The 23,094-nt window shown below is 38.8% G+C and overlaps 1 protein-coding gene across 1 annotated transcript in view; it reads right to left on the bottom strand.

Moving 5' to 3' along the window:
• PlexA (plexin A) overlaps positions 1-23,094 on the bottom strand; it is a 731,624-nt gene that overhangs the window by 34,434 nt on the left and 674,096 nt on the right. Inside the window, exons 12-19 of the mRNA XM_067142056.2 lie at positions 20,969-21,134; positions 16,393-16,512; positions 15,057-15,296; positions 11,469-11,645; positions 10,140-10,389; positions 7,342-7,606; positions 5,124-5,261; positions 1,694-1,907 (exon numbers count right to left, since the gene is read on the bottom strand). Coding sequence (XP_066998157.2) covers positions 1,694-1,907; positions 5,124-5,261; positions 7,342-7,606; positions 10,140-10,389; positions 11,469-11,645; positions 15,057-15,296; positions 16,393-16,512; positions 20,969-21,134 — 1,570 coding nt within the window. The remainder of the gene's footprint in view (positions 1-1,693; positions 1,908-5,123; positions 5,262-7,341; positions 7,607-10,139; positions 10,390-11,468; positions 11,646-15,056; positions 15,297-16,392; positions 16,513-20,968; positions 21,135-23,094) is intronic.

Here is a 23,094-nt window from a genome sequence, read left to right as displayed (position 1 = left end):
GAAATGAGAAATTTTTTAGACTCTGGAATGATGACCGGTATCATAAAAAGGTCTAAATTAGAAATGTACTGGAAAACAAACATGTTTGCCACTCCCATATTCAATGAAGTTATGTCTAGAAATCGCTTTCAGCTCATTTTAAAATGTTTACATTTTAATAATAATGAGGAGAAGATTATTGGAGATAAAGACTATATAAAGTTAGACCTCTTATCGATCATTTCTGTTCTTTGTTCAAAACTGTGTATGTACCTGGTCAGAGCCTTGCCCTGGATGAAAGAATGCTTGCTTGGAGAGGAAGATTGGGATTTTGTGTGTATAATCCAGGAAAACTTACAAAGTACAGGATAATGGTAAAAAATGGTGTGCATTAGTGTTACGGGATATATATGTAATTTTGAAATTTATTGTGGTCAAAGTGAGAGCCTTATCAAAACTGTGAAGAAATTTTTACAACATTTTTAGGATTAGGTCACACTGTGTACAGGGATAACTTTTACAATAGTGTTAAGCTTTCAAAATTATTACAAAGGATGGGTTTTGGCATAGTTGTTACTACGAGAAAGAATCGCGATATCCCAAAGAAAATGAAACAGGACACAGACAAACTGAAGAAGGGAGAAATGACGTTCAGGAGACATGGTAATATTCTTTTACGGGCCTGGCAAGAGAAGCAAATTTTAAAAACATGATATCCACAGTACATTCTGCTCAAATGGTTGAAATACGCAAGAGGAGGCTACCTGAACAGTGCATGATGAAACCCGAATCCATAGCTGACTACAATCAATTCATGCATGGGGTTGACACTGCAGATCAACATATGCCTTATTACCCTTTCTTGAGGAAAACAGTGAAGTGGACAAAAAAAAAGTGTTTTTGTACTTCCTTCTTTATGCAGTCTGCAACTCTCACTCTCTGTGCAAAATGCATTATCCCAAAAGTACACTACTGGACTTCCTACAGAACATTATTCATAGTATGATACAGACAGACACTACAACTACTCCCAGACAACTCCAACCTCCCAGGTCAAGCAAGCCCCTAAAACTATCAAAAAGAGCCCCCAAAAAGTGATCCTGTTAGCAGATTGGATACAATATTCCTGCATCATCCAAGAAAGAGAAGTCCTCCAGAGACTGTAAAGTCTGCAAGAAAAAGAATGTTAGGAGCTCTATGAAGTTCATCTGCACTCCTTGCAGTATTCCACTGCATCCAGGAGACTGTTTCACGAGATACCACACCCTTAAACATTACTGAAGGTAACTTGAAATTTTCATGCTATTATATGTGCTACTTTTCTTTATATGCATTTTTATTTGTAACTATGTAAAACCAGTTCACCTCCCTTAGAAATGTCTGGCACAGGGCATTTAAATCACCTAAGAATGCTTGGCAATGAATGAGTTAATATGTGGAGAATATCCTTGTCCCTTTGTGTTATAATGTATGTCTTTGTTTCCTCTTCCTGCTGTTCCCTCTTCCAATGCAGATCTGTCATTGTGTCTGTTCTATTCATGTCCTTATATTTCTATACATGATTTCATTTGTCACTTGTCTGTTTCTTTCCATTACTTAAAAATGGTCTGCAGGAATCAAAAACTAGTAGATGCCTATCGCATTCAATTTAGCTCTATTACTGGGTACAGAAACCTTTATAATCTAATACTAAATCTGAATTGTTAGTACAAACCATAGGTTTGAAGTCGATGGATTGCCGTATGAGTTTCTCTTCACTGAGAGAATAACGAGCTTCGGAGGTGATGGCATCCACTGGCCCCTTATCAACTTGCTGCTTCATTGCACGGAACAGCATGAAAAGTGGCTCACCAGCACACTCGCGGAGGAACTTGTAAAGCAGGAACGTGAACCATGCCGAGAGCATCTTCTCAGCGACACTCTCCGTCCTGGAAATAGTTCCAAATGATTATATCAGTTTTTCACACTTATTCTCATAACAATAATATGGAAATAAATATACACTCTGAACATATTTTAATTAATTTATAAATGTGTATCTTCCTAATTCTTCCACATACCACAAGCTTTCTTTGATCAGTGTAACTCTGAGGCAGGCACATAGCCAAAGGGGAAGTCTAATGGGCCCAGACCCCACCCCCACCTTGAAATTTCTCCCAGAAGTTTAACAGTATAACCTTTACATTTCTCAAGCAATTATCATATTTACTCGTGTATTAGACACCTTTTTTCCCCATGTTTACAGCCAAAAAACGTAAAGGTGGGTCCAAAATGTGATAACCTCAAATTTCGTGCAGTGAATACATGACTTCTAGGCTATAAAGCAGGGCCTCTCAAACACCCAAAATCTCACGCGTGCAAACAGCGGCGCAGAGTTGCTGTGCACAGTGCATCGGTCCTGCTCGGCTCGGACCAACGCTTCGTCTCTGGGGTACTCGGCTAAGCTTGGCTCAACTCAGCTCGTATTTGGAGCGCTATGGAGCAAGTGAGGAAGAGGGAGACAAGGGGAAAGAGCGTGACAGGCGTGGGGAAAGAGAGAGACAGTGCTATTGCTCCAAATTGAGGAGTGGGGGTCTGCACTCTGGTCAACCAAGCAAAGTCGTCTTTTGCACCGTGCACAGTGCATGTACCCTGAGAGGCCCTGCTATAAAGAGCTATTAATTGTACATGCAAACATTCTACACTAATCTTTAACAAACTTGTGAATGTATTTGAGTTATACTGGCTATTTTCATTGGAAGGCAGTATTTGTAAATGTAAAAAGACAATAAATGGTGAACACGACTTTTAGGCCTACATATAATGTAAATATAGTTTACTTTTAGTTACTCATATCACGTCATTCATTTCATGTGATTAATTCCTCTGATGAGGTTGACGTCAGGAAGGGCATACGATCATAAAAACTCGCTACGAAGATTCATCTCATTTCATACTCGACCCCGTACAGAAAAGGGATAAGGGTATCGTATTATTATATTATGCAATATTGATACAAAATAACTTAATGGCCAGTCATTTGTCTGTCAATTGAGCAGTAGGCCTACCACACAGTAAACCTGATCACTGCTGTCATTTGAATTATTGTCTTGCACCGTCAACTTCCCTGCTACCGGCATGTTGTCATTCCAAGTGACCTCATCTTCACTGCCACCTCATCAGCCATGCACTGCAACCAAGAGCATTTGAGGTCTCGCATTTTTTAACCTTTTCAAAATAGTTTTGTTCCCGACCATAGAATCCAAACAGTGTGAATCTAATAATCCCAAATGGTTTCTGGGGATGGTCTGTTATATTCCCAGTTGGTGTATGTGTGGCAGAAGCTACTCCTTGCAAATAAAGCCGTGCTGTAGCAAGCATGCCAAACCACCAACTGATAACTAGCATATATTATGAGTTGGACTTCCGAATGTAATACATAGCGACTGGCAGCTTTCTTTTGATAACTGCGGCTGTTGAAAGCCAGACGCTTTTTTTAAGTATATTTCATGCTTGTTCTCTACATTTATCACGTAATATTTACCTAAACAGCTGTAAATGAGATAAGAGAGACCCAAGTTGTTTAGGTTAGGTATGCTATCACCCGGATAGTGCCAAAAGTTCCATGACGGAAAGAATACAAATAAATAACAGGAAAGTTTGCCGCATTTATGGATATCCACAGGTGTGGCGGTTATGCGTTTTATTATCGTAATGTTTAATTTCGTACTTCTTTATCTCCTTTTTTTTTTTTTTAATTTTTTTTTTGCTAGGGGCTTTACGTCGCACCGACACAGATAGGTCTTATGGCGACGATGGGATAGGAAAGGCCTAGGAGTTGGAAGGAATCGGCCGTGGCCTTAATTAAGGTACAGCCCCAGCATTTGCCTGGTGAAACGATCACTTTATTAATGATCTTGCATGCTATATTAATAGCAACAACCGTGAATATTTCTCGACTGAAGTAAACTCGTTCCCTCATCCCGAGGTGGTGCAGTTCTTTCTAGACATGCCCCCAGTGGAAGGGAGTTACATGTACAATTTTTACTGCACATCAACCTTGCTGTCATTCGTAAATCTCTGTCCGACTTGTTGGCTGAATGGTCAGCGTACTGGCCTTCGGTTCAGAGGGTCCCGGGTTTGATTCCTGGCTGGGTCGGGGATTTTAACCTTCATTGGTTAATTCCAATGACCCAGGGGCTGGGTGTTTGTGCTGTCCCCAACATCCCTGCAACTCGCACACCACACATAACACTATCCCCCACCACAATAACACGCAATTACCTACACATGGCAGATGCCGGCCACCCTCATCGGAGGGTCTGCCTTACAAGGGCTGCACTCGGCTAGAAATAGCCACACGAAATTATATTATTCGTAAGTCTCTTAACAGTACGGTACCGGGAATTGAACTCAGACTCCCGAGAACGGCAGCTAAGTGTGCTAACCATTATGCTGGCGGATATTAACTACAAACACGGACATATAGCACGACTGATGCATGCTTGCAATGCGCGGGTCAGACATGAAACTATTCACCTCTTTGTGCAACGTCATCGAAGCTGCAGTAGGCCCACACTATGGAGGCGGACATTTCTTAACTACGAAACACAAATGTACCGCACGATTTCAACGCATTTTCATTGCATGGGTTGTACGGACAAAACTATTCACAAATTTGTGCGATGTCATCAGAGCTGCAATAAGACTTGTACCCCTCTTCGAAGCGGAATTGTTGTTCTCTGACGAATTACGTTGGAGAGCCTTGTATGCAACATTTATTTTTTTCATTTTCTTTGTCTCAAAAAGCCAGGGGTGGGGTCTAATAGGCGAGTGGGTCTAATACACAAGTAAATATGGTAGTTTGAGAAAATATACTTGTTTCCCAAATAACTACAAACAAATGAATTTGTGTTTAATTACTTTCCATAATTTCACAGTGCAGCACTAGTAATAGTGTTCAAGACCATTAGGAATTACACGTTGGCATAAGCAGTCCTTTCTCAAATGGGCCAAGACAAGAAAAACTGAACAGATCATATTATGGAATGTTAGACACAAACCAACCAATAACTTCCTATTTTGGAAAGCTTGGCTACAAGCCTGCGTGGAGTTATTTATAATACATGTTTTGACATTAGTGATTTTCCATAGTTGTTACAAACCTTCGAAGCAAAAGCTTTGGATGGCTTTTGCCTTCCATACATTTTTCAATTAGCTCTGCTAGCAGTGTCTTGAGGATATCTGTACAGTACTCCATTTTGCTCTGCAAGGTCACCATAATTAACGATGCTACGTTTACTCTGCAAATAAAGAAGAAATATATATAGAAACCTCCAAGTATAGAACCATCAATACTAATGATGAAGAGGAGGTTATTAATTAACAAGAGCCAGGGAATTAGCAGTTTCGCATTCACACAGAACAGAAGGAAACAGATGGCTCTGAGGCATATTCAACATTCTGAGCAAATGAGTATTATTTTTCCCCGGGGATGATTATGTAAGGAAAGGGGAAATATTTGAACTGTTATATCAAAGAAAGTAAGAAATAAAGAAGTGGTTCTGGAGAAGAGGAAAATATAAGCATATGAAGAATTGACGATGATGTGTGCTACAGATCACCCTTCAGTTTGGGTTTGATCCAGTCAAAAGAAAAACTACAGCAGAAATAAGCCAGTGATATTTAACCTTACTCAAGCATTACGTCTTTATCCAGAATCCGTCTACTCTCGCTCGAGCGAAAGACATTTATCCAAAATTTTAAATGAAATGTTTTTGTGACCGTATCTTTCAGCTTATGGTTGAAATATTAGTCTATAGATGCTAGGAGCATATAGACAGGGCCTCCAGTTAGGCTAGTTACAGGGATTTGCAATTTCAAAAAATTAAGTTTTTGTTACGAAGCACAGTTTCTATGTTAGGGTTCTTTTCGGAAGTTTGATGACATCATGAATCTTAATGTTTTGGCTTTTCTACACATTATGTCCTAAAATTATTTTCAAAACGAGTGTGAAATAAGAGTCACAATTATTGAATAGAGATGATGGTTATTTGGAAATGAGCGGAAATAGGTGGAAAAGTGAGGAAAGTGAAACTGATGCTACTGAGTGTGAAAATAACATAAATGACAGAGCAGATTCAAATGATGAGGAAGTAGTTTATATCAGTGGGATTAATCAACAGGATTTGACAGAAAGTGAGGGTGATAGTGATGAGCACAGCACACAAAGATATAAGGTGACTAATCAGGGTCGAGGGCCAAAATCAAATCCAATTTGTAACATAAATAAAAGTTTCAATTTGCCTTCTCATTTTGACGATACAATTGAGCCCATAGAATAGTTTCTCTTGTTCTTTGCTAATGAAGAACTGAATGTTTTTGTCAGTGAAACCACTTGGTATGGGGATTACAAAAGAAAAATACTCCTCTTCAGAAAAGGGCAAGGCTAAATAGTTGGAATGCACCTTCCAGACTGGTATTGCTGCACTGCTAGGGATATTGTACATATTTTATTAATTAGAGAATTTGCCATTTTAGATATTAATACCAGTCGTCATAGTGAATTATGGAGTAAGGAATGAAGTGAATTACAGTCAATTTTTGTATATATAAATTAAATATAGTGTTTAATGATTTTAGTGAAGATTACTTCATGGTGTGCCTTGTGCCATTTTCGCACTAAAACCAGAGTTAAGGATTTACTTCTTTAAGATTACATGGACACCTACAAGCTGATATGATGAAATCAGGTATGAATTACGTAATAATGCTTAAACTACTTATTTACATATTCGCGTGCTTGTGTGTGTTAATAATAACAAAATATTTTTACAAAAATTAATTCCGCTCACAAACAAAAACTTATTTGCTTGATAAGGGTGAAGGCAACACTGTTAGTCAATCAGGAATGAAAAAAATGAAAAATAAATAAGGAGTGATTTCATTAAAAGCTTCTCTTAGCAGGTATAAACTGCTGTGAGGTGAATTCTATGCCACAGGCTTCCAGGTTGATTGAGCTTGTTAAGTCAAGGAGAACTTCATTTTGCAAGAGATATTTGTGCTACAAAAACATGGTTACAGTTGCATCAGAAAAAAGATATAACCAAAATCTAGCATTTGAAATTAATGCCTGAAAAAAAAAAATCACTTTATCCAGAACAGAGGTAGTTATACACAAACAATTTTAACGAAGACAAGGACCTCGTTCAGCTTAAGTTATGGAATATAGGTAGAAATAGATGCAATTTTTAAAAACATTTCTTTTCCTTTCTTTACTGAAAGTAAACACTACAATTTTACTAACATACTACTTGATGCTGAAAACTAATGAAGAGTGACGTCCACTGTATAACTGATACTTATATTTAACAATATATTTACCTATCTCTCATGGAGAAATAGCGATTACTCTCCAATGTCCGAATGAAGAGAAGAAGGAATGTTTTATTCATGATGAGCTGACCAAAGAGGCGCAATCCTTTCTCTTTACGCAGCAACTCAGGACGCTCCCACTGAAGAACAGCGTGGTCATCCATGTTTGGGAACAAGATCTTCATTGCATACGTACGATAGTCTAAGAATGGAATGCCGCCAGATGTCAGATCTCCAGTGAGGTCAGTCATTTCCGTCTGGAGCTCAGCAAATGCTATAAAGATAAAAATCAAGGTGTATTAAGCAATGCAAGCACATCTTTATTATGCACCATTATGAATAAAACAAATACATGTTTCTTTTTGCTTTAGTAATGTGAAGATTTGTTCAATCTCTACTAAAGAGGCTTTCAGGACCTCATTTCTTATGAGGCTGGGCAAATGTTCCTTATTTGTTCAGCACTTGTGTCACATGTGTCAGTGTATGGCCTCCACGCATCACTGTGCCACTCAGCTACTCTATGGTCCGTTAGTTATGTCCGATCCTGATCAGAGATACTGGAAGAAGACTTCTTAGCAAGGCTTGATCTCATTTGAGTAACCCAGAATGAGGCAGTAGACAAAAAGAAATAAAGAGTTCCTCTGTAGTGAAATTGATTTGCTTGTGAATCCACTGTATTACCATGATCCACAATAAATGATTACACATGGACAATCCTTTCCTCAGATTATGTTTTACATGCACACACACGGAGAGGTTGGTTTCCAGAGCCAGTGCGTGCAGTGCTCCTGTCCCAGTGCCATGAGGTTCCATGTGGAGCAGTATTATGACTCTCTTTCCAAAGGATGACAAGTGACCTCTGGAGCATACTCTATCAGACAGGAGTGACACAGTGCAGTAAGCTATTTGCAGCTATTTCAGAGGTTAAACAAATTGGAAAGTTTAAATTTTGAGTGTCAGACTTATAACATTGATGTGTGTGTTTGTTAATCTCTCATACCTGTGTACCCGGGTAAGTGAATGTATGGGCACCAATCCCGACTGAGACCATGGTCAATGTTTCTTAACTGAGTGTGCTTGTGGTTGGTACAAGGGTCCTACATGACTGAGTATGAAGACTATTGATTAAATGAAACAGTCTTACATCCAGCTTTATCAACAAACTACCAAGCATTTCCGTAAAGTAGTATTGTACAGAGTATGAAATATCCGGCCAAATCTGTTTACGTTCGGTCCTTTCTGTCTATGTGCAATGTGTCCCGTCTGGTTTCCCTTGTTCATCATAGAATCATACCACCACCACCACCACCACAAAAAAATAAATAACAAAACAATAATTTAGTCATTCAGCATGGTGCTTTTTTCTGTTTCAATATTGCTATTATGAGTGCAAAAGTAATTTTGTTTCAATTATTGTACACTTTCATTAATTTTTTTCCAATCTGCTTTATGTCACACCGACATAGATAGGTCTCACAGCGATGATGAGATAGGAAAGGGCAAAGAATGGGAAGGAAGCACCATGGCCTTAATTAACCCACTATCTCCCGAATGCAAGCCTATAGCTATGTGACCCAAACCGCACAGCCACTTGCTTGATCATGAAGTAATATAATTATAGACATGATATAGGCTTTTGCGCTTATGCCGTGTCAAGAAAGTAAGGTAAAATTCTTTACGTTTCGCAGAGAACTGTGCTCTGCGTCATCAGAAGAAAATCTTGACTGTCCATGAGAAAGGCTTCTTGAACAACGAGCTCTTGTTTGTTAACAATGAGAATACTCTGAGAATACGAAATGTGCAATATTTAAATCATTTAGAATAAGAATAGATCTCCTGCTTGTAGCATTAATCTTACAGTTTGGAGTTACAAGTTGCAAATGCTTATGGGCACAATCTATACTGTCACTTAAGAACAAAAATTGAAAACTGAAATTTTGTACCAGAAGGAAAAAATATATAACACTAAAATGGTCCAGAAGTATTGGAGTTGGTCTGTCGAAATGTAATAGTTCAGCTAATCTTTAAGTAACTACATGGCCAACTCACTCGGTATTATTATTGAATGACTGATTGACCAATTGATTGATTGATTGATTGACTGACTGACTGACCAATTGATTCTCTTGGGTTTGAACTCACTATCTCCTGAATACAAGCTAAAGCTACATGCCTTGAACTGCGTAGCTAACTTGCTCGGTTTTATGTTTCTTTACGGTCAAAAATAATTTTTATTATTGCCTAAATAAGGAGACTAATTTTTCTAATTACATCAATATCAAACAGGCCCTCGTTATTTCAAGAATGAGGGATAAATTTTATTCAGGATTTTTAAGATAAGTTATTATTGGAAGGATAATAAATTTGTACACGTTATGCAGATCATATTATATTTACTTCTACTTAGGCCAATGTACCATAAAAATGTATCAATCTTGGCACAGCCCTATCTTTGCCACCAATAAAAATGATATCTATTTTCAATTTAATCCAAAAATATCAGACGAAAATAGTGCACTCAACCAATATTACCCCAAGTGTACTGAACTAGTGTGTTTCAGAAGACTTCTTAACACATTAAGAATGTAAACTACTAGGTTTTACAAGTTCTTGTAATGTCACCTATTCTCAAGTAATGTGAAGTAAGGTGCCAAAAAATAAAATAAGTAAATCTGTGCTTATCAATATATTGTAAACTTGTAACAAGTTGTGACTAAGCTCTTGACCAAAGACTGCCATACAAACAGCAAACAGAGCAAAGCAAATATTATACAAAGGACACAGAAACATACGTAATATTGCCATACCTTCTTTACACTCTGCTGCAACCCGTAATTCTAGAATGTCCATCTGCTCTTGCATGTTCTTCAGAACACGGTTGCTTTCCGTTGATTTGCGCCGGTAAGCAATAAGGAATGCTACGAATATCACAACCAAAATAACTATACCAGCCACCACACCAATCAACGCTGGCTTCGACATCAACCCGTTGGGTGTAGAGGGGGATGCATAGCTCAACTTGCCAATCCTGTAGCTCAGCCTCCCACCCACAATAACCTACACGAGAGAGACAGAGAATATAAATTGTACCATCAGACTTCCACAGTTTTTATTAAAGGTTAATTACAGAAGAATATTACACATATTTAGTAATCAGCTGCATGATACAGTCAATAATTATGGCATCATAAATACAGGATGGTTGGAAACAACACGAACCAGGTATATAAGGGACATACTGATAAATAATTTGAAAAAAAAAAAATTCAATATCTTGTGCCAGTATAATTTTATCAGCTACTGAAGTTAACCAATCACAGGACTTTGCGGGAGAAATCAAATGGTCTTTGCCAGGTGGTATTGTAAACTCTGCACATGGCTTAAGACCGGCTTGAGAGCATCAAAAAAAACTTTGCCAGGGGAAGGATTTGAATTGCGCCTTAGCAAGTATGCTAAGGTGACACCACCTGTTGAAAGCCAAGGTGTGTTTGTGTTTGATGCTGATTTTTGGCATGGCTCTCAAGCTGGTCTAAAGTCATGTGCAGATATGGAAACATCGCCTCGCAAAGCCCATTCGAATTTGCCTGTGAAGCGATCTGACTGGTTAACTTCAGCAGTTTATAAAATGACAACGGCATAGGATATCGATTTCTTTTTTTCAAAATTATTTATCAGTATGACCAACCCTCTAAAACTCATACACCAGGTTCACGTTGTTTCCAACCACCCTGTATATGATTTACATCAGTGCTACATTGTAATGTTCTATTTGAAAATAATAAGAACAAATTAAGACTGTACAGTAAGTAGGAAAATATGACTGCTACAGGTGGAATTTTTCATTATTTGTTTTAAACACAAACTTGTGGGGGAAAAAAATCTTGAAATATATTGCTGTTAAAATTGTACAAGTAAGGAGAGTTAAATATAATTATACAATTGTAGAATTGTAGAATTGAATGAAAACAAACCTCAAAAATTATTAAAAAATTAACCACATCAGTTGAGACTAATTTCCAACTACTTAAGAAACATTTTACAGGTAAAACCATGTATGTTGCAAATCTTAATTTTCAAATTTCTTTCTCATATTATTGGGTTTAAGAACATTTGAGGTACAGAGTTTTCAATCTTACCACAACTTCGGGCAGTTCCTGCGGGTTTATATTGCCTTCTTTATCAATAGCTGGAGGCTGCATACGTGGTGGCCGGCATGTCAACTGTTGCCGGGAAAGGGATGTCACATTGCAGAAATTATTGCCTATTTTCACAACCACATCTGACTCTTGACAAGCTCGGTCCAGATGCTGCCCCTGGAACATTCAGCGGTACATCAGTAAAATACCTTTATTTTAAATTTTTTTTTTTTATAATTTTTTTTATTTATTACAATTTACTTTAAGTCGTACCGACACAGATAGGTCTTATGGTGACGATGGGACAGGAAATGGACAGGAGCAAGAAGGAAGTAATCATGTCCTGGTGTGAAAATGGGAAACCATAGAAAACCATTTCAGGGCTGCTGACAGTGGGGTTAGAACCAATTACCTAGTTTCATACAAGATGGAATTTCTTTAGATTACAGCACAAAGAGTGTGTCAGCTTATGGGCTGCCAGCACACATGGTAACCAGTTAACTTATATGGATGCCTGCCATAGGCAAAAAACTACTTCATGAAAACTGTAGAGGAGTGAAAGGAACTACAATGATGGGACAGAACTACATTCATACCAAATACAAATGATCTACAGCATACATACATACATACATACATACATACATACATACATACATACATTCTGTTATGAATTTCAGTGTTCAGTCTCCAAGCCCCTGTAAATTTACTCAATGCCACCATACTCCTCTGTTTTTAACTAGCTCTATGGCCTCATTTTAGTTCTACACTTCTTATCTTTAAATCATCCGAAAGCGAGTCTAAGATCATCATCTTGGTGTCCCTCTACTTCTCTTACCCTCAATAGCAAAGCCCTTTACCTAGGTAAACTATCCTCCTCTATTCGCCTTACATGACACACTGCCCCCCCACCATGAAGTTCGTTAATGTGTACAGCTTCGTCAATAGTGTTCATTCCTAACATAGTCTTCATTTCCTCATTCAGGGTACCCTCCTGGCGCTGTTCCCACCTGTTGGTACCAGCGATCATTCTTGCTACTTTCATGTCTATTACTTCTAGTTTATGAATAAGATAACCTGAGTTTACCCAGCATTCACTGCCATAAAGCAAAGTTGGTCCAAAAACAGACCGGTGTAAAGATAGTTTTGTCTGGGAGTTGATTTCTTTCTTACAGAATACTGTTGATCACAACTATTAACTCGCTGCATTACCTTTGATGCACCTTGATTAAGTCTTAATATAACACCATCCTGGGAGAATACACATCCTAAATACTTGAAATTTCCAGTTTGTATTCCCAACCTGACATTCAGTTCTCTTAGGCTTCTTATCTACTGACATCAGTTTAGTCTGGGAAAGGATAATTTAATATCTTACTCACTGCACCTACTTTCATGTTTCAAGATACTAGACTGTAGGCTTTCACCACAATGTGCTATGAAGACCAAGTCATCAGCACAGGCCAAACTGCTTACTACGACGGTCGAGTCGTAAGTCATGGCAACTATTTTTTTCTCGCGAACAGGAGACAACATGGAAAATCTAAGATATGCATTTGGAAATATAGGGCATGTATTTATGCATAGTGCCTGAAGACAAATTCTGACTGCAGGAGATTCTCGTAGGAAAGTGACAGAACATAGGCCATTGGTAAACATTGTTTTATTATGGTATAGACAGCAAATACACAAGATTACATACAAAGGACAGGTCTCCACTGGTTACAGACCTATGAAAGAATCACCCAAGGTTTCCACTGTGCATTGCCAGCGGTGGGGCAGGCGCTGAATACCATTCGCTGCATGTGTATCGCTAAAGTTTGACACTTCTTCCCGAAATGCTGTTACGATGTCCTCTTTGTTAGCAAACCGTTGTCCACGTAATGGCTTCTTGACTTTGGGGATTAGATCATAGTCACATGGGCTCAGATCAGGCGAATAAGGCGGGTGTGGAAGAACCTCCCATCCCCACCGTTGTAAGCGACGCTGAACGATGGCTGCTGTGTGAGCTGTCGCATTATCGTTTGAACGTCTCCACCCACCTCTCCACTGTTCTATAGGGCATGGCATGCACACCTAATGCTTCCCGCACCTCTGTATGGCATTGACGTGCATTTCTACCGTGGAGAACTGCTACGTTAATGTACGATCGTTGCTCCTGTTTGTTGACTTCCATTTTGTGACGCTCTCACTCACACACTGAACTTGGGGGCATGCTTAGACTCACACTGTTGTTTACATACACCATCTAGTGGCATCATACGTAAGTACATACCGTACGTTTCCAAATGCAAATCTTAGATTTTCCGTATTGTCTCCTGTTCGCAAGAAAAAAATAGTTGCCATGACTTATGACTCAACCTACGTACATTTGCACCTAACAGAATCCCTCCATGTCACGTTAACCTTTCAGTAGATGATCCATATAAACTATGAACAACAAAGGTGAAAGATTACAGCCTTGTCTAACCCCTGTCAGTACCTTGAACCAAGAACTCATTCTACCATCAATTATCACTGCAGCCCAATTGTTTACATAAATGCCTTTGATTGCTTTTAATAATCTACCCTGAATCCCATAGTCACCCAGTGTATTAAGAATATTTTCGCTCGGTATTCTTGTCATATGCCTTCTCTAGATCTACGTAACATACTGTAAACATAACTGTCTATTCCTCTTGTAGCATTTTACAATTACCTGGCGCATACTGAAAATTTGATCTTGACAGTCCCGCTGTGGTCTGAAACCACAGCAATGGTTAGAATTCTTGTCCCAACAGAACTAGTAATTCTATCATCCCCACTCACATGTGTCCATCAAACCACTTCTGACAGTTGGACTTCTCTCTTCTCACCTACAGTTTTTTTTTTTTTTTTTTTTCTATTGGCTTACGTCGCACCGACAAAGATATGTCTTATGGCGACGATGGGACAGGAAAGGGCTAGGACTGGGAAGGAAGCGGCCGTGGCCTTAATTAAGGTACAGCCTCAGCATTTGCCTGGTGTGAAAATGGGAAACCACGGAAAACCATTTTCAGGGCTGCCGACAGTGGGGTTCGAACCTACTATCTCCCGAATACTGGATACTGGCCGCACTTAAGCGACTGCAGCTATCGAGCTCGGTCTTCTCACCTACTAAGCCCAGAGGTCAAGCACCAGACCAAGGAACCTCTAGGTTTGAATATCACACTGTATTCCTTTATCTTCCTCATGTTTTCTTCAGTAACCTGTTTTCTCCTCCACTGGTGAAGAATCTGCATAAAAAGCAAAAAGACTGTTTCTTCCTTATACATATTCCTGATGGCATTATGAGGAAAGGTTCTGATTTCCATCTTGTTTTCCATATTTGAAATTCTTCTGGTCCTTGTTAGCTTTCTTACTTGAGTATTTACAGCATGATTCATTATGCAGGACCCCCTCTTAAAGGCATCCCATTCAATAACTCTGAAGTACAACAGTGATCAATAGAAAATATTCTGTCAAGACTATGGAAGATTTTTAAGAAATATATGGAAACTATAAAGTGTGAAACTCAGTTGGGAATAAGCTATTCTACATAAATTCGATAAGTTGCTCAAGGAAACTTACATTTATGGTCAGGTAGTCGCTTTTGTAGTACTTGATCTCTTCATCGAAGGGGTCATATATGGGATTGGGATAAAGAAGGAAAGGACTACCAGTCTTTATAGATAAATTCTGAACACCAGACACGTTATCCATCCGAAAGCCATACTCCAGCTTGAGGGGGTTTTCAGCATCCAACGTAGTCTGCACTTCAATGGCTGGGGATGAACACGCCATATTTGAGTTGCTCTGAACCACACATTGCTGCAAAAGGAGTGACATTATGATATTCAACTGAATATAAAACAAATAAAAATTATCATGAGAAAACTTGGTCTTCATCAACAATTAACAAATCTGATATAATTGAACATGACAATACTTTTAAAAAAAATATGATGATCATGGACTCTTGAGCAGTTTACCAATGACGCTCATCAATTTCATAATTAATTATGCTTTAAGGCTGCTAAGATGATAGTGGAGATATCTGTATGTATGTTTGAGATGGTGATACATGTTTGAAATTGAAGCATTTAATTCAGATAGCCTTTATATTCTAGGATGTGGAGTGTTCCTAATTTTATTGACATATATTTTATATTCAAAGGTGTTCTCTTGGTATATCCTGATAATTAATAAAGGAACAATAACTGACTTGAAAATAATGCAAGTTTATTCAAAATTAGCTGTGCAATAGATGATTTAAGGGGATCATAAGTAATTTAGAGTGAATGATGACTTAGGAAAGCAAGGAAGAAGAAATTATTCCACAAATGTAAGGAAAATTTAGTCACAGGAAGGCAATTGCTACACTGGATGCAACTCTGTCATACATGGAAAAGCAGGAAAAACAAACCCTTAATACATTCTTCTTATCAAATACTAAAGGGACAGCCCAGACAAGGAATGTGGGCAAGCTGAGAAACAAACAAATATTTATTTATTACATAAATAATTTTGTATTGTAATGTAACAAATGATATGTAGTTTAATTTAAAATAAAAACACCTTGGAGTGGTTAAAATCTGCTGAATTACACTTTGAAATTCTACCTAATTTCACCTATATTTTCAGTCTCTGATAGTTTGAGAAAGTACTGATCCCTTTTGATTTGACAGAACACAATTTTACTGTACGTAATTTAAATGTTATATTTTCATTACATGTTACAGAATTTTCCTCAGCACAATTTATTCAGTTCAACACATACTGCATGCTTAGTACTGTAAATGGAAATGTTTTCATACATTTTGCACAGAATATTAAAAACTATAACTGTCAAGCTACACAATATTCATCCAAAATATTTTCACAAATTTGCAAGACAAACAGAATTTTACTGAAGTAGGATACTTACACTGCCAAACTGCTTATTTCTGTAGTAAACATACATCTGAGGGTTTTGAATGTAGGCCAAATTCTTCCCAGACACTGATATCCTGATGCCTCCAGCTGGGATACCCTTTGGAATTTTTATCTACAAAGAGGGGATAATAATAATAATAGTAATAATAATAATAATAATAATAATAATAATAATAATAATAATAATAATAATAATAATAATAATAATAATAATAATAATAATAATCAATTTATATATATAACATACCAGTAACAACTGAAATGAACAAACATAGTTTCTGAGATAATCATCAGTATTTCAAAGGTGTTTTTATACTTTTCTTTTAAGTACAGCCTGAAATCAGTAAAGTAGAGTGTCAAAACTTAGAAAAAAGGGACAGATCATTTTCCCTCAAGAACTTCCATGTTACAGCAACAACACAACCGAATGTAATTACTAGAACCCGGATTTCCATGCACTACCAAATCTCAAAATATGCATGCATTCATGCCCTATCATATGGCAAAACATGCTCAATAAACTGGAAAATATGCACTATCAAAATTCAATTCCTTTTGGAACATTGTACAACAAATACCGTAATTTCTCCAAATTGTCTTGATTTAAGCTCATGCGTTTATTTGTCAGCATATTTTTAAGCACAGAAAATGATCTTTCTACGTCACAAGAAGTGACAGGTGCATACATAAATGAAGAGATTTGGGACAAAGTGAGGTCAAATTGTACATCTTTTGCATTTTCACCACAGTACGTCTTATATAAGTTTGACAAATTCAAATTCAGGATTTGAACGGATCACTTTGTTCAACCTATCTCTAGCTGCCGCAGCTACTTCTCCGTGCGATGATTGCACACACTTTTGAATATCCTCAATAACTGGTAACGATTGCCTGCTGCAGTAACGAAGACGTGTGACAAGTGAATGTTCCGGGTAAAAAAGTTCCAGGATGACAATGGAAGAGGGTTCAGTGCAAAACCAAGGTTTGTAAGCAGCTATCTCAGTAACGCGGCGTCACAGAAGTGTGATACAAGTTTTGTTTTGTTCGTCTAACATACTGTATAACGTGGAAAAACAGTCGCAAATTCTGCACACCAACATTCATAACAGGCACTATCATGCAAGTTAACATTATATATGCGCCAAAGTCAGAAGAAAAGTTATAATATGCATGATTAAACGTCCAAATATTCACTATTAAATCCGAAACCTTTGAAATATGCTTTATGCATGAATTTTCTCCTAAAAAGGCCAAAACATGCAAACATGCGGGGGAAAAAGAATGGTTATTTGGAATCGTTAAGTCATGAAACGAATATATGCAAAGTTTGAGAAATGTAACCAGCTTATTTGAAAACATGCATTTGCATGAATATCCGGGCTCTAGTAATTACACAGTACATTATTCTGTATTATTTCTTTAAAAATCTGAATTTTCATTACATAGGTTTTATTAACTTAATGTTTAATGATTTATGATTTTTTTATTATTTCCCAGAAATAACAGGTGACCACAAGGATCCGTAAATACTATAACAAATTGATAAATAAATAGCCTACAGCAATTTTTTTCAAGATGTTTCATGTCGCACCGACACAGATGGGTTTTATAGCGACGATGGGATAGGAAAGGGCTAGAAGTGTGAAGGAAGCGGTCATGGCCTTAATTAAGGTACAGTCCCAGCATTTGCCTGGTGTGAAAATGGGAAACCATGAAAAACCATTTTCAGGGCTGCTGACAGTAGGGTTCGAACCCACTATCTCCCGGATGCAAGCTCACAGCTGCGTGCCCCTAACCGCACGGCCAGCTTGCCTGGTCCTACAGCAATTTTGAATGAAGTAAATGCAATATTAATTCCAAGGAAAGAAAATGTTGGTGTGCAGTGCAGTGAGCAAGTAAACTGGAGGATGAATTGTAAACAGTGTCTCTGATTGATCCCTTCAGTGCTGAGAGGACAATGACATGGATGACATGGTTACTGATTCTGAGACATTTTCAGAAGTCAACACATGAAGATGAAATCGTGCCTATGTCTTCGACCATAAGTCGCACATGTTAAATTTTCTTTAGGTGATATTTATTGCAATAGTAGGGAATTCATAGGTTGTATCTATCCTTTTTCTCTTTGTTCATCTTTATTGGCTGTGTCACATAAGTCTTGAATCAGACAGTTGGATCAATTATGTACCCTGCTTTTTTCTTCCTCATCAAAGGCAATAATGTCTATTCAACAAGTGCAGCCCATAGCGGAGATGCCGTTGCAACCATACTGAAATCTTTTAAGCTCTTGGCTAAGATAGAATTAATGCTGTGATGCCTGGCATTAATTACAGTTTCACTGTAAGAGTAGTGACCTGACATGAGTGACATGAGAGGCAATTTTGACCTTGTTGCAACAATGTTAAATTCTATAGAATTCCACAGAATTTCTAATCACTAGATTGTGTGCTGCAGTGTTCACATGGAGTGAGGACATGTGATGCTGCTGATGGTGATTCATCTGTCAGACTTTAAGACTTTAAGCCTCGAGCAGACCTCTTGGTGTTAATTTATAGGAGTAGGCTATGTGCGGACACCAGGGTTTCACCCACAACCTACCTCATTATCATCCTCCTATATTCAGACATGCAGGTCACCGATGGGCGTCAAAACACTGCTGGGAAAAAAATTAGTACACCCTCTTAGAGTTTTCCAATTCACTCTAGATTTATTGTTGAAACAGTGCATATGATTACATTTACAGATCAATAGCTCAAGCGGTACTGAGGTACCAGGTGTCGATCCATGCTGATACACCCATATTAGTACGTGGTGTATCCTCCGCGGGCGGCAATGCAGGCGCTGATTCTGGCATCCATTCGATCATACAGATGGCGAATACTGTCTTGGGATACATTATTCCACGCCTGTTCGACCTGTTCACATAGTTTTGCAAGAGTTGTGGGTTGACGAGTTGCACGTGTCAGTTGTCGTCCCATCATATTCCAATGTGCTCGATGGGAGACAAGTCCGGAGAGCGTGCTGGCCAGGGAAGTTGCTGCACATCTTACAGAGCACGTTGAGTTTCAGGTGCATGTGTAGGTGAGCATTATCCTGTTGGAACAACACATCACCTTCGTGTTGCAAGAATGACAAGAGAAGGGGTCTTATAACATTCTGCACGTACCGAGCCCTGGTCAGCATTCCCTCCACAAACACCGAAGGTGAACGAGAGTTGTAGCTTATCGCACCCCAGACCATAAGACCTGGGGTGAGGCCAGTGTGTCTCGGAGAAATGCACTCTACGAGACAGTGCTCACCAGGTCTACGTCGTACGTGCAAATGACCATCACTTGCATGCATGCAGAATCTGCTTTCATCGCTAAAGACCATGGCCCACCATTCCATCTTCCAAGTGATCCTCTGACGGCATCAGTTGATCCGTGCACGTCATTGCTGCGGCGTGAGTGGAAGACGGGCTAGAGGTGTGAGTACCTATAGTCCCACTGCTAGTGACCAGTTGGCAAAGTTCATGTTGACACTTCTGGGCTCTCAAACCCTCTTACCTATGCTGTGGTAGCTGTACGATCTGCCGTTGCTGCCCTAATAATACGACGATCTTGGTGGACGTCTGTGCTGCGTGCACGTCCAGAACCTTATCTATGGGTGTAAGAATGTTCACATGACCATTACAACCAGCATCGTTGCACAACTGACACAGCACGTACAACTTGTGTGGCAATTCTCCGAAAGGACCATCCCACCACTTGGAAGGCCACAATTTAACCCCTGTCAAACTCGCTCAGTTGGCTGTAGGAAGCACGAGTGCATCTCCGTGGCATGGCGCCTGTTTGCTTCACACGTTTACATCACACTGAGCCTTATGGCTGTAAACATTCCCTATTAAAGGGTTAAAGCAGATGGCACTCTGGCAGACATGTCACTACGCTATCTGCTGGCAGATGACGTTGAGACCATTACCAGTACATCTACTATCCCCCAGGTGGCATCTGCCATCATTGGATCAAAATCAATATCGTCTTTCCAGGTGAACTAATTATTTTCCGGCAGTAGAAAGACGTGCACCAGGCGAGTTGAACATATAATCGGACACTTCCAGTACTGAACAAATAAATAGTAACCACCTTTATCAGTATGTTAGTATAATGATGTTTTCAGTTTCAAATTTCTCTCACTCACAACACATGATCATCTTAAGGGAAATCAAACAGTATTTTATTTTCATATTTCCAACTCTATATATTTTTATACTTATATCTCAGGGTCATCAGCAAGCCTGCCATCTTCCAGACAGGATATGTTTGAAAACACTGCTTGGACAGCCTTAGATGAAGGGTACTCCATGTTCGAAGTATGACAGCCCTCAAGTGGGAAAGCACTAGTGACTGTCTATCATAGGGTGGCATAACACAGTGGGACAAGCAGTGGGAACAGCACAGGACAGAGGACACACATGACAAGAATCCAACAACACAGACAATATAACTATGCTTTGGGATTAAGACTGTTGTAAGTATGAAAAAGTAAACTGGATTTAAATTTAATAAAAGTTGTAAACTGTTACTCACTTGGCCTGCAACACCTGACTCAGCAGACTCAATGGTAGGATCTTCCACATACTCGAACAGTTCTTTATCAAAGATCCTGTCACCCTTATCAAACTTCATTCGCAGCTTTCCACTCCTCTGTCTATCTGATGCACTTGTAATGCACAATGCTTCTTCTGGCTTTGTTCTGCATCACATAAAATTCACATTAGTGCACGTAAAAACACAAGGACATAGATGAAATTATTTCATTAATTAATTCTTGTTGACACCACTCAGAATGGAAAATAAGCATAAATATGAACATTAGGAACAGGATGGCTTGATTATACAATGAGGATAAATTTGGCTTTGTATGTGTTTGGGTAAGAATGGCAGAGAATTTCTTTCCAATTATGCAAAGGTAATTCAACATATAGGGCAACATGGCTTACTGTTACTTGAATCCTACATAGACATGTAGTAGGACTACATTGTATTGTCTTGGTCATATTATTTTTACATACATTTTTTGCATACTTGGTCTAAAAATTTGTTTTAACTTTTCAACTGTATACCAATAAATCCTTCTTGGCACAGAATAATAACACCAGTAATGTTACTGGTTTTAGATCCCAACACCTACTTTTACAATTTTCAGAGACAGAGATGAATAATAATAATAATAATAATAATAATAATAATAATAATAATAATAATAATAATAATAATAATAATAATAATAATAATAACAACAACAACAACAACAACAACAATAATGTGGTTTTTAAGTCCCACTAACTACTTTTGACAGCTTTTGGAGATGCTGAGGTACCAGAATTTTGTGCTGCAGGAGTTCTTTTACGTGCTAGTACATCTACCGACACGAGGCTGACATATTTGAGCACCTTCAAATACCACCGGACTGAGCCAGGATCAAACCTTACAAGTTGGGATCAGAAGGCCAGTGCCTCAACCATCTGAGCCACTCAGCCTGGCAAAGGACTTCTTTTATGTGTCAATAAATCTACTGAACCAGGCTAGAACTTGCCAGTCAAAATGGCTTAGAAAGCCATCTTTCTATCATGGTAGCTACTCAACCCAGCTGGCACACAAGAAATCAAGGTTAAGCACCTGACATAAGGACTTGGTGGCTTACTGAAGTTTCTCACCAGTTTCCAATATGTTCCCACCCAAATGCTTCTCCAGTAATCTGCAGGATTATCAGATAGTGCCTAGTCAGAAAAAGCTCCCTTTGGGGATCAGTAATAGTGTGTGAGCCTTCCAATCTCAAGATCGCAGGTTCAAAACCTGGCAGAGGCAAGGGGATTTTTGAAGGGGGGAAAGGATCCATTAATACTCCATGCTGTATGATTTTGGCATGTAATAGATTTTTTTGACTATGCATTTAGAATTTACTTGACAAAATTAAATAAATCTCAGCAATCTTGTAGGTATATGTGACTCCTGGTATTGTAATAAATGGCACGAGGCTTCCAGTTCTACGTGGAATCCGAACCACAGGGATGCGACTCTTCATTCCAAACTTCCCATATGCATTGGCGAGGATTCAAACCATGGCCACCTTGGTGAGAAGATAAGCTCACCAATCAAAAAATTAGTCACCCTAGTGCGCACACACAGATGGATCGTTGAGCCTGTACAGATAGCGCAGCGAACGAGTCCCGTGTCCAACAGCATACATTAACATGGATAGATGTAAGGATGTGACAGAGTGGCAAATAAGGACAATCATGTTTGGCCGTGCCCATGGCCATATGGTGCTTGAAGTTGCCGGATTTGTTGGTGTTTCGCAGTGGACTGTTCAACGTGTTTACAAGCTGTGGTGTACTACATGCGGCCACAAAACAAAACGTCAGAATTTTGGTCAGAAGAAGATCCTGTCTGAGAGGACCGGAGATGAGTTTCACGGCTTGTGAATCAAAATAGCTTCCAAAACCGACAAGAATTCCTGCAGCCAGTGAATGAAGGTCCATCCCAACCTGCTGGCGAGAGAACATTGCGAAGGGAACTGCATGCAATGAACATTTGGAGTCCGATCACCTCACAAGAGGCCATTGCTCACACAGGCACATAAAACTGCGCGTCTTCAATGGGCTAGAAATCATTGAACGTGGACAGTAGCAGAATGCCAGAACGTAATGTGG

Source organism: Anabrus simplex, chromosome 2 (genome assembly GCF_040414725.1).
Source record: "Anabrus simplex isolate iqAnaSimp1 chromosome 2, ASM4041472v1, whole genome shotgun sequence".
Classification (NCBI taxonomy): Eukaryota; Metazoa; Arthropoda; class Insecta; order Orthoptera; family Tettigoniidae; genus Anabrus; species Anabrus simplex.
The sequence above is the reverse complement of the archived record's forward strand: the minus strand, read 5'-3'. Positions and strand labels throughout refer to the sequence as shown.